At 38.0% G+C, this 19,089-nt stretch overlaps 1 protein-coding gene across 2 annotated transcripts in view; it reads left to right on the plus strand.

The window, feature by feature from the left end:
- The window catches only part of ASB3 (ankyrin repeat and SOCS box containing 3), a 114,858-nt gene extending 96,332 nt beyond the window's left edge, over positions 1 to 18,526 (plus strand). The window contains exon 10 of one of the 2 annotated variants that reach the window (XM_088841482.1): positions 16,725 to 18,526. In XM_088841482.1, the coding sequence (XP_088697608.1) occupies positions 16,725 to 16,930 (206 nt within the window). In that variant the 3' untranslated portion in view covers positions 16,931 to 18,526. The remainder of the gene's footprint in view (positions 1 to 16,724) is intronic. The other variant, XM_088841481.1, reaches the window with a different exon arrangement.
- Positions 18,527 to 19,089: the final 563 nt, after the last annotated feature.

Raw genomic sequence — 19,089 nt, forward strand, 5'->3', positions numbered from 1 at the left:
AGGGCAGATATCTATTTGGGAACAAAAAGGCAAAAAGGAGCATATGCCAAGTGGGAAAATTACTGTAGCCTATCAATTAGTAAAGATATGTGAGAGTTTACTCTGAAGACTTTAACATATCGCAGGTTTGTCCAGATGAAGGTAAGAATTGCACATGAATGCATTATCCTGTGGTAGACTAAATCCATCAAGGACTTCTTGTTTAATTAGGCACTAGGTAGAGCTTGCTAGGGTAATCATCATCATCTCTTAAGAGGATGTTATTTTGGCTGAAGATTTACAAAAGCCTTTTTCAGAGGTATTAATGTAGCTAATACTTTTCTAGTCTGTTTCTCTTGCTACAACCTCTTTTGGTTTCAGTCCCATATATCCAACTGACTTTTGGACATCTCCACTTTCAGTTCAGTTCAGTTGCTCAGTCGTGTCCGACTCTTTGCGACCCCATGAATCACCAGGCCTCCCTGTCTATCACCAACTCCCGGAGTTCACTCAAACTCATGTCCATCGAGTCGGTGATGCCATCCAGCCATCTCATTCTCTGTCGTCCCCTTCTTCTCCTGCCCTCTTGATATCCCACATTTTGACATATTCAGAATTTGAACTTGTCATTTTTCCTACAAATCCTGATGTTCCTTCTTTCTGTTTCCTCATTCAGAAGGTGAGGTGATTTGGGAGTGCCACTTACCAAGAGAGTGAGTTATTCCTGGCAGTTGTTTGTTACTTGTTTTCATCCATCACAGAGGTATTCAACAGGGGTGATTTTTGCTCCCCACAAGGGATAGTTTGATTGCCACAATTGGTAGGGGTACTGTTACCATCTAGGGGATAGAAGCCAGGGAGATGCTGCTAAGTATCCTACAGTGCACAGGACAGCCCCCCACAACAAAGAATTATCTGACCCAAATGTCGCTGGTGACCAGGTTTAGAAACCCTGATCCACCTTGACTCTTGTGTTGCCCAGTGTTATAAAGGTCTTTTTCTCCTATATCAGGAAGATGTTTTAAACCCTGTTCTTACTGCAAACTACTCAAGAAATGCTTGTGTTCTTGGTTTCACAAGATATTCTCAGTTATTCCAGATATTCCACTGAGAATATCTTCTGCAGGTAACGGGAGCTGTTATGATGATAGATTTTAAGTAAGGCTGGAAGGAAGAGATATGCCTGTCTACTCGCTTGCCTGAGTTTCAAATGGGATTGTGATTCTCTTCCTTTCTGTAGTTCAAGACTGTCTTCATGTACCCAACTCTTCTTTTTTCTTCAGTTTTCAGGACATTCAGTTTCTGTATGTTGGTCATCTGTACTCTTCCCTCATTTATTTGGATTTTGAGAGCAAAATTTCTAAGCAAAAGCATGGCCAGAGTTTTAACCCCGAAGATAGTGAGCTCAGAAACACAATTCTTTGATTACCTTTCTAAGTATAGGACAGTCTTGCTTTCACCCCAGTTTCTCCAGTAACTTATCATGGTATTGAAAGCTACCTTGTCAAAATATTTCTTTAATTTTTTTTGGAAACGATGCTTCTTGTGGCTCTGCTACTATTGGTAAGCCCCTAGAATAATTTCAGTTCTCCAGCTCCTTTAGGTATACCAGCATCTTTCCCAAGGGAAAAATTTTCTCTATTCTTTTCCTAAGCTCTTTTCAAGTCTTGGCAATGCCTTGTACTTGTTCAAAATTCTCCTTTCCTCATCCTTTTTCTCCTTAAAAACATAGCACCTTGCCCTGGTAGTTTAAAAATAAAAGAGACAGTCAGTTCCTTGCTGCTCGTCTTTTAATCATTTAGTCCGATATGTTTTCAGAAGTTCTTTTGCATTGGAAAGGAAAAGTATACCAGGTAAAATTTGCTGACTGGTTGCAGTTTTAATAGCAATTTTTTGGTCATGTGGCTGTATATACCTCTTAGAAACATAATTTTAAATGTACATAGCAATAGACTTCTTAATAAAAAACATTGCAAACCCCTGGCCAACTGATCAAGATCAAGTCTAGGTAATTATGTGCTTATGGTAAAAGCACTTGGCTTTAGTTCATCCTGAACCTTTAATGATTAAATATGAACAATTCTATCCAGAGTATTACATGGATCTGAATTCTACAGAGGATCCTGTAAGGGCCCCTTGAAACTCTTGACTTATTCCTTTCAGTGTTCCTCTGTTTTGTTCTGAACAGGGTTTAAAATAGTTTATACATATAGATTATCACACAAAAAACAGTAAAACAAGTTCAAAGCGGAAGCAAAAGAAAAGCATGGAGTTAGGAAATGTTTATCAGTGTACTCTGAAACTTGTCTGTGGATGCACTATAAATTTGGCTGTGACTGAGCTCTATAGTTCTTGATCTAGGTTAGAGTTCATAACATAAAACAAACTCATTGCTTAGAAATACAGATATTCCTGGATGTTGTGCTAGACAGTCTCCTAGAAAACATCTTGGTAGCCATGGTTTCTTGGGACTTTATGTTACCAGTTTCCAATGTGGCCTGTTGCTGTCATACCGAGATATTGAATTACCATGGTAATTCAGTAAAAGCACTTCTTAAGTGGGCCTTGCTATTCAGGTCTCTGTTGCTTTGACTTGACCAGGGCTAGATTTATAATATCTGGAGGGTACCTGTGTATACTTTGAGCAGTTGTCTCTAAATACTTTAATGCTACACTCAGTTTTAAATAAGTGATAGTTAGCAATGCATTCAAAATTAGACTACCTAGGAAGTATTAGAGTGCAGCTGCTTTGTGTTTTGCCATACGTTGACAAGTATTCAAAGTTTAAACCAAGTTTCCTGTGAAACTTTAAGCAGCACTGCTAGTGTTGAGCAGTGCTCCTTGTTCATATACTCTTTAAGAAAAACCGTTTGTGGTCAGTACATCAAGCTAACTATTTATAGTAACTTATCTTGTGAGATTGTTATATTTACAATATAACAATATTTCCTAGTTAAAAACTAGGCAGTTGCAACCAGAAACAAAATACAGGTTTAGGAATCAGTCAGTCAGTTCCATCCCTCAGTCGTGCCCGACTCTGCGACCCCATGCACTGCAGCACAGCGGGCTTCCCTGTCCATCACCAACTCCCGGAGCTTGCTCAGACTCATGTCCATCGAGTTGGTGATGCCATCCAACCGTCTCATCCTCTGTCATCCCCTTCTTCTCCTGCCTTCAGTCTTTCCCAGCATCAGGGTCTAGAAGGCCATTTTGTTAGGTGTTCCTCAGAAGTGCCACTAGAGGTGACAGAACCTTAACATGGTTGGTGTAAAGTGGTAACAGTGTGTTTCAATCAATTGTCTGTGGGTGATGGTGGTTAAGAATTGCAGATTCCAGTGAATATTCAGGACTGATTTCCTTTAGGATTGACTGGTTTGATCTTGCAGTCCGAGGGACACTCAAGAGTCTTCTCCAACACCACAGTGCAAAAGCATCTGTTCTTCGGCACTCAGCTTTCTTTATGGTCCAACTCACATCCATACAGGACTACTGGAAAAACCATAGCTTTGACTAGATGGACCTTTGTTGGCAAAGTAATGTCTCTGCTTTTTTAATATGCTGTCTAGGTTGGTCATAGCTGTTCTTTCAAGGAGCAAGTGTCTTTTAATTTCATGGCTGCAGTCAACATCTGCAGTGATTTTGGAGTCCAAGAAAATGAAGTCTGTCACTTTTTCCATTGTTTCCCATCTATTTCCCATAAAGTGATGGGACCGGGTGCCATGATCTTAGTTTTCTGAATGTTGAGTTTTAAGCCAGATGTTTCACTCTCCTCTTTCACTTTCATCAAGAAGCTCTTCAGTTCTTCTGTGCTTTCTACCATAGGGCAGTGTCATCTGCATATTTGAGGTTATTGGTATTTCTCCTGGCAATCTTGATTCCAGTTTGTGCTTCATCCAGCCTGGAATTTCACATGATGTACTCTACATATAAGTTAAATAAACCGGGTGACAATATACAGCCTTGACATACTCCTTTCGCAATTTGGAACCAGTCCATTGTGTCCATGTCCGGTTCTAACTGTTGCTTCTTGACCTGCATACAGGATTTCTCAGGAGGCAGGTTAAGGTGGAGAAGGGAATGGCAAACCACTTCAGGATTCTTGCCTTGAGAACCCCATGAACAGTGTGAAAAGGTTTAGGAATAGTTGATATATTCCTTTCTGGTATTAATTTTTCCCTGCTTTATTGGAATATAATTGACATATTGCATTCACTTTCATAGTATAAGTGTACCTTTTTAGTAATAATTAGCTAGCATTCCAATTGTCTACTCAAGCCATATCTGGTTTAAAGTAATCAGGTATACCAGTTTTCAAAAGAACATTTGATTTTCTGTTCTCTATGAAGAGCATGTTTCTTATTCAAAACTAGTGCATCATTAAGTTACTTGTTAAAAAGTTGAATGTTCAGGTGCAATCTTATTTCAGGCTAATGGAAAATTTTAACTCTTCTGATTGTTTAACTCCATGGTAATGATATGGTGCCAGTCTGCCTGGACATCAGTAGAGTTAAAGTGGTTAAAGATTGGAGCTCTGGAATTAAGACACCTCCACTACTTTCTAATTGTAGAGAAGTTATTTAATATCTCTGAGCCTTGATTTCCTCAGTTAAAAGAAGAAGTAATAATAATACCTACCTTACATTGTTGTCACAATAAAATTTGTCATTATGGCAGAGATGCACTGTATTTACTTTTAATTGGAGGATAATTGCTCAGTTAAGAGAAGAAGTAACAATAATACCTACCTTACATTGTTGTCACAATAAATTTTGTCATTATGGCAGAGATGCACTGTATTTACTTTTAATTGGAGGATAATTGCTTTACAATGTTGTGTTGGTTCCTGCTGTACAACAGTGTCAGTCAGCCATAAGTATACATATATTCCCTCCCTCTGGAGCCTCCCTCCCACCCCCTTCCCTAATCTTACCTCTCTAGGTAATCACAGAGCATCAGACTTAGCTCCCTGTGTTATACAGCAACTTCTCAACTACCTATCTGTTTACACATGTTAATGTATATATTTCGATGCTACAGAGACAGACCTCATATTTCGTTTCATTTTTCTCTTCCTTAGAACATGGGAAGAATGCATTGTTCAGCCTTAATTTTTACGTGATTGGTTTAAGTGGTCAAAGCATAGGTCATACTGGATATGAATACTCAGTACTATCACTTTCCTTTGCTGAGAAAATCTGAAAGCCATATTTGAGATGGCAGTGACACAAGATAGAAGTAGCCTGGAACACAGAGTTGTCACTTCAGGACACTTCTCTTGGAGAATCACCTGACCCAAAGAGGATTTGTATGAGCAAGAAATAAACCTTTGTTGTATTGAAAGACACTGGGTTTTAGAGTTTGTGTGTTATCATAGCATAACACAGCCTGTAACCAAACTAACCTGTAATCAAATCCTGTCCCAGAGTTATTGACCAGGGAAAGACCATTGAAAGCTATGCGTGTGTGCTGTCACTTCAGTCATATGCGACCCATGGACTGTAGCCCACCAAGCTCTCTGTCCTTGAGATTTCCCAGGTAAAACACTGGAGGGAGTTGCCATTTCCTTCTCCAGTAGATCTTCCCAACGTAGGGATTGAACCTGCATCTCCTGCCTGGCAGGCAGATTCTTTACCATCTGAGCCATCAGGGAAGCCCAAGTTAAATGAGCACAGTGACAATATACAGCCTTGACGTACTCCTTTCTCAAATTTGAACCAGTCCATTGTTCCATGTCTGATTCTAACTGTTGCTTCTTGTCCTTCACACAGGTTTCTCAGGAGTCCGGTAAACCTCAATTAAAAATAAAGCCCGTTAGTAATTGCCTGTCATCTTTAAAAAATGAACATGTGACCTTCTATGTGTAGAGTAGGAAACTTGTGACCTCCCAGACGTGAACCGTGTTATGGGCCTTCACAACTTAAGCAGAATCATGCTTTGTTGAACAGTGTCCTGCACACTGCCCTTATTACTGGATTTAAGAGCCAAGCTTGTGGTTTTTATTTCTTGTTTGTTTGTTTTTTAAGTTAAGTTTATAGTTAAATTTTAACAAGATTTCATATGCTCATTTATAATTTCATAATTTTAGTTTCACACAGCCTCTTATAAATCCAAGTGATGGATTTTATTTTTGTGTGTGTGTATGTATATGTATGTGGTGGGGAAATCTGACGTAAGTACTGAGGAATTGTATCCACATTTGCTGGGACATTTTGCTGTTAAAACTGATTTGATTTTGTCAGCAATCTATTGGTAAGCTAAGAGGAGAAAATGTTGCCCTAGGGCAACTTAATGTTGCTAAGATACTTAATGTCCTAAGTATCATGTCAGGTCACCAGTATTATTTAAAGCCCATTTTACTCTTCCCATATACTGCATTGGATATATATGCAGGCAGACCCCTGGGACAGCTATATCCTAGTTAAAAGAAAATTCTTTTTCAGATCCCAAATATTTATTTTATGGTGGGAGGGCAGTTAGGACAGAAACTTTAGTTTTTGATAACTTGTTCATTTGAGAATTTGTAACCACTCAGTTCAATTCAGTTCAGTCGCTCGGTCGTGTCTTGACTCTTTGCGACCCCATGAACCACAGCACGCCAGGCCTCCCTGTCCATCACCAACTCCTGGAGTTCACTCAAACTCATGTCCATCGAGTCAATGATGCCATCCAACCATCTCATCCTCTGCGGTCCCCATCTCCTCCTGCCCTTAATCTTTCTCAGCATCAGGGTCTTTTCAAATGAGTCAGCTCTTCGCATCAGGTGGCCAAAGTATATGGAGTTTCACCTTCAACATTGGTCCTTCCCAAGAACACCCAGGACTGATCTCCTTTAGGGTGGACTCAATCTGTAATTTTAGTTAGTTCTAAATGTGGAGCAATGGCAATGTGGAGTGGCAATGGCAAGCCACTCCAGTACTCTTGCCTGGAAAATCCCATGGATGGAGGAGCCTGGTAGGCTGCAGTCCGTGGGGTCGCTATGAGTCAGACATGACTGAGCGACTTCACTTTCCCTTTTCACTTTCACACATTGGAGAAGGAAATGGCAACCCACTCCAGTGCTCTTGCCTGGAGAATCCCAGGGACGGGGGAGCCTGATGGGCTTCCGTCTATGGGGTCACACAGAGTCGGACACGACTGAAGTGACTTAGCAGCAAATGTGGAGCATAAGCAGAAGTCTTTAGTGAAAAGAATCTATCATGTAAATATTTCTGTAGGTGCACATTTACAAATTTGGCTATTTATATTTATTAATTGCTAGTGAGTGAGTCCTTTAATTATATGTCAACTATGTATCAGATACTGATTTAGAATCTATGAATGAAAAATAAACATAACTCTTTAGTGGAATGGCAAAAGGGAATGATGCAGAGTCATGGCAGAATTTTCAAGATGAGAGAGGCTTGAACATATACATTAAGGGATCTCAATTTGTTTCAGGAAAACATTGAAGATATGGAGATTAAAAACAATAGTTTATATACTAAGATTTCAGATAAGCCAGAAGGAGATGGGTAGACTCAAATAGTCCCCTTCCTTTGAAAAGAAGAGAGATGAGGGTGAGTAGATACCGATAAGTTTATATTTTGAGTATTAAGAGGAAGAGAGCATAGAAGGTTTCCTGTTTTTACTTAGGAGTAGGAGATAAAATCTTGCTGAAATGAAATTGACGTGAGAATTTGGTAGGAGAGGCTTGATTTAGAATGGTTGTTGTGGGAAACTGGGAACCAGTGGGAGAGATTTGCCGAGCAGCCCTCTGGACCTTGTGGAAGTTGAAAGTGGTATACTTCATATGATTATATGGTTATTTTTTTCTCAGGATTGCTTCATTTTCTCTGTATTGGAAAGAAGGAAAATGGTTAGATTGGTCCTGGGAATTGTCAGAGCAGGTACAGCAGAGTTGAGGATGATAAAATAGTGTAAGTGATAGGCCTATGGATGCCAAATAAGAAATGAGAAAGGAAGGGGATCTGGTAAATTTGATAGCAGGAGAAGTTGGGGCCCATGGTCTCAAGTATGTTAATGACCAGGGGTAGTGACAGTAAGGGAGAGTACACTCTGGAAGGATAGGAAGTGGCGTAGGTTGGAATTTAAAGACAGAAAAATGTGAATCTGAAGATGGTGCAGAAGGACTGAAATTGCCACTGAGACATTATGATAGGTGTGACAAGGTGTGGAAGAATGAGGAAATTGTATCTCAGAAATTGGTCAAGGAGGTAATTTTGGGGGAAGGATCAGGCTTCTGTGAGGACAAGAGGTGAAGAGAGTGTTCTGTACAGGATTCTAGATGAAGGTAGGCTTGTATATGATAAAATTAGGGTTCCTGGGAACTTTATGGAAAGGTTTTGGGGAGAGTTACAATTTATAATGTTGAGCTTATTAATCTTTTCTCATTGTCTCAGACTGCTGTTTTTATTAATAGTTCCCTAAATAAGTTAGGGGAATGAACAATGAATTTTTATTTTCTAAAGGAACTGAGAACATGATTTATTTTTTCACTTGATTACTATAGGAGAATGCTTATGCTAGATGATTTTACTTAATTTTCAAGTGTTCCAGGCTTCAGAGAGAGACATCTTAAAGATGGAAGAGAGGAGGATAAAATTGCTTATAAACGATCAAGTTCCTTTTCACTTTATCTTTTCTGTAATAGTGAGGTTGTAGTTGTAAGAATTTAACTTTCATCTTTTTTTTTTCCACTTAGCATATATGGCTGAGTGTCTTGTACATATGTATTTATATGAGTTAGGTTAGTGCTTCCAAAAGTGAATGACCTGGCATCCATATTTGTGATGTACCTTGTAGTTTAGATTTGACTGTTCAGTGGCCCTGTGATTACATCATCTAGTTTTAACTTAACTAATTCTCAAAAATTGGTTAAGTGGCTTAAAAATATTTCTGTGAAAAAATGTTTTATGTGAATAATGCTAAATAAAGGTATCAGTACAAGTGAACCACAAAGTAATCGTAGAACTATTTTTTTTTAATACCTCCTGTTCTTCCCAGATAGTCATGTCATATGATAAAAATACTGACCACCCAAGCTGAGCTGATAGCAAGTTCAAAAGTATCAAGAAAAGTGTTTAAAATATAGTTCACCTTAGAAAAATAAATAAAAGATGGTTCACTTTTACTAATGTTAGCAGTGGGCCTTGGTGTATGTAATGTGCATTGAGATAATAAGGAAATGAAAATATCGTAATCAGCAGGACACTCTAAATGAAAGTGTCCGGAACATAAGTTCTGTGATTTTTCATGAATATTTAAGTATGCTCAGTCCGTTGTTTTTATAAACTGACTAATAGTGAAAAGACAAAAAGTTCCATACCATTGGGGAAATGCATGTTCTTACTGACACAGTGAAACACGCTGAAATAACATCGAGACAAAGTAAAATGTATCTCTTGTTAGCAAATACTGTTGAAAGGGGCATAGTAAACATTGCTGAAGAGTTAAAGAAAAGAATAAAAATATAATCCTGCAAGTAGGATGTGTGGCACACTGAGTTGGAAGACTGTGACTGCCTCAGCTTAGAGTATTTGTTAAGATTGTTTCAATTAAAAAAAAAAAAAGTTGCTTTTCTGAGAGTCACTAAAGGAAATATATACCCGAAATGGTATATTTGCAACAATAATGACTTATTTAATAAAATTTTTTTTGAAAAGCTGTGTAAGACTCTACTGATGGAATGGCTTCAGTTCAGTTCAGTTCAGTCGCTCAGTCGTGTCCGACTCTTTGTGACCCCATGAATCACAGATGTGAGGAAATGTAGATAACATCACACATGAAATAGGTTGATCGCATCATTAAGAGTCAGGGTAATACAGGAAAGGAATTGAAACCAGAATTGCTTGAAGTATTAATAATACTGTTGTGAGTAGTTTTATAAAAAACATAACCTTTAAAGTATATAGAATCTTTGTAGTATTTTATGATGAGATGGGAGTGACCATGATTATTGTTAATACATTCAGAGATTTGCTCTTTATCTTGTGACAGTATTAAAAAGAGTCTTTTAGCTTAATGATGAATTATATACTTTGGTGAAAATAACAGCTGTTCGTTTTCTTAATCTTTTTTCCCTTGATGATAAATAGCTATGAATAGTATAAAACCTAGTACATGTATCATAAAATTCTGTTGATTTAAAGTAAAAATGATATTTTAACTGAATGAAAAGGCAACTGCATTTTGAAAGAAATTTTGCTACGAGGAGACCATCTTAAAAACAGATGCTAAGAAATATTTCTATTATTACGAGATTTTCTTTTTAAAAACAATGTGCATGACCTAAGTGTGTATTGACACACTTAAATTACATGGACAGTTTCCTCAGATTTTGAATGCATTTAATAATAATGTGAAAAAGTGAAACTTTTTAATTAGTTTATAAACTGATACCAGGAAAAATAGAAATTTGGCAGATGCATTTTGATAAAAGTTTTGCATAATGTAGTGACTTGCCAGGCAATGGCAAGCCACTCCAGTACTCTTGCCTAGAAAATCCCATGGACGGAGGAGCCTGGTAGGCTGCAGTCCATGGGGTCGCTACAAGTCAGACATGACTGAGCGACTTCACTTTCACTTTTCACTTTCACACATTGGAGAAGGAAATGGCAACCCACTCCAGTGTTCTTGCCTGGAGAATCCCAGGGACGGGGGAGCCTGGTGGGCTGTCGTCTGTGGGGTCGCACAGAGTCGGACACGACTGAAGTGACTTAGCAGCAGCAGTAGCAGTAGCAGCAGTGACTTGCCATGTTAGGTATGGACCTAATAGAAGCAGAAGATACTAAGAAGAAGTGGCAAGAATATACAGAAGAACTTTACCTAAAAGATCTTCATGACCCAGATAATCACGATGGTGTGATCACTCACCTAGAGTCAGACATCCTAGAATGTGAAGTCAAGGGGGCCTTAGGAAGCATCACTACGAACAAAGCTAGTGGAGGTGATGGAATTCCAGTTGAGCTATTTCAAATCCTGAAAGATGATGCTATGAAAGTGCTGCACTCAATATGCCAGAAAATTTGGAAAACTCATCAGTGGCTATAGGACTGGAAAAGGTCAGTTTTCATTCCAATCCCAAAGAAAGGGAATGCCAAAGAATGCTCAAACTACCGCACAATTGCACTCATCTCACACGCTAGTAAGGTCATGCTCAAAATTCTCCAAGCCAGGTCTTCAGCATTACGTGAACCATGAACTTCCAGATGTTCAAGCAGGTTTAGAAAAGGCAGAGGCACCAGAGATCAAATTGCCAACATCTGTTGGATCATGGAAAAAGCAAGAGAGTTCCAGAAAAACATCTATTTCTACTTGATTGACTAGGCCAAAGCCTTTGACTGTGTGGATGACAACAAACTGGAAAATTCTGAAAGAGATGGGAATACCTTACTTGCCTCTTGAGAAATCTTGCAGGTCAGGAAGCAACAGTTAGAACTGAACATGAAACAACAGACTGGTTCCAAATAGGAAAAGGAGTACGTCAAGGCTGTATATTGTACCCTGCTTATTTAACTTCTATGCAGAGTACATCATGAGAAACGCTGGGCTAGAAGAAGCACAAACTGGAATCAAGATTGCTGGGAGAAGTATCAATAACCTCAGATATGCAGATGACACCAGCCTTATGGCAGAAAATGAAGAACTAAAGAGCCTCTTAATGAAAGTGAAGGAGGAGAGTGAAAAAGTTCAGAAAACTAAAATCATGGCATCTAGTCCCATCACTTCATGGCAAATAGATGGGGAAACAGTGGAAACAGTGACAGCCTTTATTTTTTTCAGGGGCCAAAATCACTGTGGATGGTGACTGCAGCCATGAAATTAAAAGACGTTTGCTCCTTGGAAGAAAAGTTATGACCAACCCAGACAGCATATTATAAAGCAGAGACATTACTTTGTCAACAAAGGTCCCTCTAGTCAAAGCTATGGTTTTTCCAATAGTCCTGTATGGATGTGAGAGTTGGACCATAAAGCTGAGCGCCAAAGAATTGATGCTTTTGAACTGTGGTGTTGGAGAAGACTCTTGAGAGTCCCTTGGACTGCAAGGAGATCCAACCAGTTCATCCTGAAAGAAGTCAGTCCTGAATATTCATTGGAAGGACTGATGCTGAAGCTGAAACTTCAATACTCTGGCCACCTGATGCGAAGAGCTGACTCGTTTGAAAAGACCCTGATGCTGGGAAGGATTGAAGGCACAAGGAGAAGGGGACGACAGAGGATGAGAAGTTGGATGGCATCACCAACTTAATGACATGAGTTTGAGTAAACTCCAGGAGTTGGAAATCGACAGGGAGGCCTGGCTTGCTGCAGTCCATGGAGTTGCAATGAGTTGGACCCAACTGAGCGACTGAACTGAACTGAAGTATCTACACGTTGGAGTTAAGTACTGAAAAGACTTTTCACTAATTGAGTGTGCAGCCAAAACATTTAAAGTTCGCTAGAGTAGAAGATGCTTAGGATTTGTATGATATAATGTACAGTTTATAACCTTTAGATTTAGAGTGGTGTACATTATGTTCATAGTGTATATAGATGAGGCATTATGCCCATTTCATAGAAAAGGAGCTGAAGGTTGAAACAGTTAAATGACTTGTTGAAGGTCACACAACTGGTTAATAATGACTCCTCAACTCCAGCTCAGCTTCCCTGATAACTCAGTTGGTGTAGAATCCTTCTGCAGTGCAGGAGACCTGGTTTGATTCCTGGGTTGGGATTATCTGCTGGAGAAGGGATAGGCTACTCACTCCAGTATTCTTGGGCTTCCTTTGTGGCTCAACTGGTAAAGAATCTGTCCACAATAAGGTAGACCTGGGTTCGATTCCTAGGTTGGGAATGTCCCCTGAAGAAGGAAAAGGCTACCCACTCCAGTATTCTGGCCTGGAAAATTCCATGGACTGTATAGTCCATGAGGTCGCAAAAAGTTGGACACAACTGAGTGACTTTCAGTTTCGTTTCACAACTCCAGTTCAGGGCTTGTTACTGGGTGGTACCCTTTCCCTTCATTCTGTTCGTTGCTGTTCCGCTGGTCATTCTTTAAGTTTTCATTTCCTGTCCTAATCTATCTCTTATTTATACTCCAGAGTCCTTAGGTAGTTGCTTTTTATATTTGTTGAAGTTTTTAGTTGTAATCAGTGAAAGAGAGAGAAACTGTACAAGTAAGTTAAGACAGACTGAGAACAAAAGGATAGAACCATAAAGAAATTATATTAGTGATGAAAATACATATTGTAGATGGCCCAGAGTCAGGTGAATGCATTTGATGTGGAAAACCCTGCAGAGGAACCATAGAAATAAAGTCAAGGCAGATGTATCATTCATTTGAATATTGGCATGAGGGCAGGCTAGTGATGAAATGATTCTGGAAAATATAGGTAGTGGGTTTGTATGATGTATATGTATTGCTGTACTATAGTAAACTTGGCATTAACAGGCATAATTAATTAAAAATTTGGGGGTTTCTTTTGATCATTATTTTAATTTTAGTACAGTTTCATATAACACGTGACCTTCTATTTTGATTGTTCTTTCTTCATATGACAAAGTTAACAAAATTGAAAACTTCTATGTAGAAATGAATAGGTAAAGCTTCCTTGTCTGCTCACAGATCTGGAGGTAAACTGGGTTTAACATATTAACTTGAAAATGATTGGGTCAGAAAAGTGACCTGAATATAGTGTGGTTTTATACATCATTTTCTAGACTATGATCAGTGCCATAGTGTTGGAAAAGAGAGATTTATTTAACAAGTCTGGTTTTAACAGGTTTTTATGAAAATTATGTTTTACATACAATTTCTGGGCTTTTTCATATTATAAATTCAAGGCTTGTCTTGATCGTCTCTCAGTCTAGTGGCAACACATCTGGAAATACTATGCATCATGAAAACTTTCATAGGAATTTTACTTGCCTTGAAATATTATCTATATGATTATACAATTCCCTTAGTACACTGGCATATTAAACTTAGATGGCACTGATGAATATATTATTGTCTATGTTAAAATGAATATAGTTCTTACCTATAACTGTTCATCAGGCCAGTGATCTATTGTGCTCACAAGAGGAAAATCAAAATAGTTCATTAAAATTAGAATCAGTAGCTAAGTAACTATACTCTTTCCTTTTTAAAATTATTATTAAATGGAAAGATCTCTTGAAATTTATGATAGTTTCAGGGGTTTAGAAGATGCTAAGAGAATTATTTTGGGTTTATCACCAGTTTAGAAAACCCTAGACATGGGGTCCAATCATTTGGATCTAGTATCAGCTCTGTTGTTTCTGTACAGTGTCAACACGGGCGAGTCATATAAGCTTCCTGTAATAAATGTGTAAGTGTGAAAATGTTAGTCACTCAGTCATGGCCAACTCTTTGTGACTCTATGAACTGTGGCCTGCCAGGCTCCTCTGTCCATGGACTTCTCTAGGCAGGAATACTGGAGTGGGTAGCCATTCCCTTCTCCAGGGGATCTTCCCAACCCAGGGATGGAACGTGGATCTCCTGCATTGTAGGCAGATACTTTACCATCTGAACCAGCAGGAAAGTCCCTTATAAATGTGTACTGGTCCAGTGTGGCTTGATCACAGATGATTAAGCTTTCTACACACATATCCACATAAATAGATGAATGGTTTATTTGGTTGTAAAAGATAGAGCAGTAGGGCTCCTGTGATGTAGTCAGATGGCTCTGAAAGGCTTGTCTGCACTGCAGGAGACTATGGGACAGCTAGAGGCACACTCCCTGGTCAGACTGAGAAGTTTGTAAGTCAGTGTAGTCTGTCAAATTGGTGAAGCTGGAGAAGTATTAAGGACTCCTTAGCTCTCAGCGAGCTGCTCTCCTCCATGTTGCACGGTCATCCTTTATCTTCCTTTTGGATTTTTAATAGCTGTCTACATTAACAAGAATGTGCAGAATGATTTCAGTTTAACCAGGTGCATATTAAACTGCAATATAATATGAGTCAGAATTCTCTTAACCAGTCTCACTTTAACCTATGCACTCTGTAGTCATACCATTTTTTTTTGTCAGTTCCTTCTGGCTGTGCCCATGGCATAATCAGTGTTTGCAGCGGTTAGGACATTTTGTCTCTACCAGCCCAGCTGTGTGCTTACCAAGAATCAGTTATGCTCATTTCTGAAACTTTTATTACATTTGTATATATCCAGTGACATTAGGACCAACTGTTGTTCATGTTCTCAGAGGAAGAGAGGGCTTCCTTTTAACAGTTGAACATGGGCCACCTACTTACTACTCCTTTGGAAAACTGTTGGGGTTTGCAGTTTGAGCTTGGTTCCATATGGTTTCCTGCTAATCACTCCAGTGCTCCCTTTATCTATGTTTTCTCATCTTAGAAGTGAGAATGATTCTTCCTTTAGGTTTACAGATAAGGGTAAAATTTTAAACAGTATTAAATATGGAAACAGTGGAAGTAAATGTTCTCTATATTGTCATTGCTGTAGTCTTATTTTTATAGTGGGGAATCTATGTGACCCATGGTTTAAGGGAATACTCTTCTTAGACTTTGGTTTTATTTACAAAATAAGGTAACTCTGTTGCTTTTCTATTTTGGCATTTTGAAACACTATGACTTGAGGAGTTACCCAAATTCCGAATGAACTAAACTTAAACCAGTAAGCTTAAATCTAAGATGATGGACTAACTTCAGTGGTTTGGAAGATGTTACTGATGTTAGAGAACTAGCATGTCTCAGGCCCTGTGTGTTATTATTAAAGAACCCTAGACTTGAAGTCAGACCGGGAGGTCTGATATCAGTTGGACTCTTGATTGTACTTGTCTTTGCTGCTCTGATCCTGGTCTGGTAATCTTTGGTTCATTTTACAGGAATTTAGAAAAGATTTCTTGCACTTACAAAAGGCATTAGATTTGATTCACATAAAACCAGTATCTGTTTTTTAGTATGCCCAATTTTCATGAACATTAACTTCTTTAGTTAACACTTTTCATCTTAGTAAAACCACTGTCATATGATTCTTAATTAAGCATATGTGGGTTATCCTTTTAATTGGTTATTAGCTTTTAGCAGCAATGGTTTTAGCATGTGTACCTACACATGCACATTTGGGAGTCATGTGCACTTGAGTTTGAATCCTGGTCTACCATGTAGTAGATGTTTGGCCTTTGAAAAGTTACTTAAATCTCTTGTTTTCTTGTCTCTATAAGAGCATGATAATATATACCTCACAGAGTAAAGGAAGATAAAAATAGAATGTGTATGGGCATATGGCATAGTAGGCTTTCAGTAAAAGTTCCTTTTCTCTCTGTGTCAGTTTTAAAATTTCATTCTATATCATGGATAAAAAGAGCAAAACTAAGCTACATATTTATTCACTTGATGTGGTAGATCTGGAGACCATTTGCAGCAAGAGTGAGTGGGAAGTAACGTTTGCTACTGTGCCCTTCTATCATTTTTAAAAGTTAGATCACCCATTTCTTAAGTTCCAACTGGTATTGCCAGATATTTAGAATTTGAACATTAATTCTACATGATGGTGGGTACTGACTTTGAAATGTGTGGCCAGAAATTGGAAGAAGAAGAACCAGGAAAGTTGTAAAATGAATAAATAAATGAAGTTTATTTTGGTCATCCTGGCCCAAGTAATCTTTCAAAAGTAAGTCTGAGGAACATACCACTTATTTTTACTAACAGAGGTGAGGGGAAAAAGGGCATTTACTGTCATACTTTCTGGTTCAACATTTTAATCTTTCATTTTATGTTTGTTTCTCCAGCCTCTGTTCCATCCCTGACTCACCTTTGTCGTTTGGAAATTTGGTCCCGTCTGAAACTAGAACACCTACAGTCTGATGGTTTTATCCGTCAGTTGCCTCTTCCCAGAAGCCTACATGATTATTTGCTCTATGCAGAGGTTTTGAGGATGAATGAAGTTCCAGAACTGTCAGTTATTCAAGATGGAGAAATCAGTGAAACCACTTAACACAGTTTTTGTCTTACTCTGAAAACCACCAAGATAAGGAGCCATGGAGTACAAATTTGTCACAATTTTATGGTCACAAAAGATTTTTGTTTGTGTGGTTGGTTAGGCTTTAGAGGGCAGTGATTTAATGGAAATGTTTACAACTAGGCTTCCTGGTAAAAAGAAGTGTTGTAAACATGTAAATTACTTTATTGCAGTTTCATCATTAGTACTCTTTATATTGTAATATTCATTTACCTAACCATTTTCTGCTTTATTCTGTTAATGAACTGTAAATGTTGCTTCTAGTGCTAAACATGGCTTATTTCTACCTATTATTCTGTGTTTACCCAGGGCTAGAGCTTAGAAGAAAAGGCAGAAGTCTTCACTGGAAGTATATACACAGTGAAGTTGAGTATCTCTTATGTTTATAAAAGAACTGTATTATATTCTGTTCTCATCTCTTAATTCATTTGAAATTCATTGGCTTTTCACAGGTCAACTCAGGGGAGAATTCTCTTTTTAAAGACTTTAGAAAATAAATCATTTTGCTGTTTTCTTTTTTTTTTCCAGTTCTTTGATACTCTTTTTGGCTAAAGAAAGATTCCTATTTCTGCAAAGGCAAGAACAGACTTAAATTCAAAGACATGTTGAAAAAAAATTAGGTCGATATTGAGATAAATGTGCATTTTACCCCATTTACACAGTATTAGGAGACTGGGAGAGACATTTCTGTGGTATCATTTTTAAAGAAAGAAAGGTATGTATTCCTTAGTAGCTCACAATCAGATGAAACATTGCACATCCTTTCAGTCTCCAAATCAGAGGGCAGCTTTAATCCTATGAAGCAGTGGTTGCTAGTTCTGTTAATGTTATAGTGTGTTTCCTTTTTACTATCTCGATACGTTATCAAATAGTCCATGAAATTTAAACCTTAGAGACCTAGGTTAATGAGATACTGCCTCATTGGTTTTACACTTGTTTGCTAGGAATCTAGAATCAGAGAGGACTGAATATTGTGTCAAGTAAACTATGATAAGAGGCTGTGGGCATTTGTCTTGAGAAAAAGGTTAGGAAAGCATACTGTCATGTTAGACAACTAGAGATGGGGTCCAAGGGAAGGCAAGTGTTCTATCCTATTTGGATTCTGTGACTTAAGATAGATGGGAGTAGGTCAGTCAGATTCATCTCTGATAGACTTTTGCTATTTGATAAAAGCAGCGATGATGGCATACCAAATGAGGGAGGCATTAAGGTCCAAAAGGATAACTAAATCCAGCTTAGATTGGAGCTACAGTTGCTGCCTTTGGGGTGGAGATAGAATTTGAAGTGGGTATACATGCAGAAGTAAGGGTGGATAGGGAAAAAACAGGTGGAAATTCTGATTGTTAATAAATTCTAAAAAAAGTATATACTATGTAGTATTTTTTAAATGTCTGTATCTTTATTTTTTTAAAACCCTAATAAGTCTCTGCTTTTAACATAATCAGTTTTTTGTTAGAGTCCAATGTACATAGAATGTTTACCTTTTAGGGTGAATCTTTTCATGTGTTTTTGTTTATGTTTAAATATGTAATAAATTCAACTATTCATAACTTATCATGGAGCCCTTATTCTTAAAAATATTTCAGATACATTAAGACCCTTAGTATTTAAAGCATAAATGATTTTACTTACTGTATGCAATATCTTTCTTTTAGGCTATTTTATAATACATAAATATTATTTTTATGACTAATAGCAAGGACTCAGTAAGAAATCCAGTCCAGACGTATCTAAAGGTAAGTAAATTACACTAACAACTTCTGATCAAAATGATCCATCCAGGTAGTGTGAACTTGAAGCTCTGCCCTATGTGTACCGTGGTGCTTCAGTATTCTTAAAGTCTCAGTGAGCCTGATGAAGAACTCCATACAGTGGTTTTCTAATGGTGGTACATAGTACCAGAGCAGGACACAAATTGGTTTTAATAACAGTTGTAAAGAGTTTATCCTACTTTGATTTGATGTTGTCCTTTAAGTGCATTTCCTGCTCAACATTCCTGTCATAGGACATCTTTCTGTGATGATTTCATATAATAATGGTAATCTGGACATCACATTTTCTTAAGTAAACTTTTTATTGACATTTAACACATATAAGAAAAGTATACATATCGTAAGTATACAAACTGATTATAG

Source organism: Moschus berezovskii, chromosome 11, assembly GCF_049115385.1.
Source record: "Moschus berezovskii isolate FMDL1 chromosome 11, NW_MosBer_1.0, whole genome shotgun sequence".
Classification (NCBI taxonomy): Eukaryota; Metazoa; Chordata; class Mammalia; order Artiodactyla; family Moschidae; genus Moschus; species Moschus berezovskii.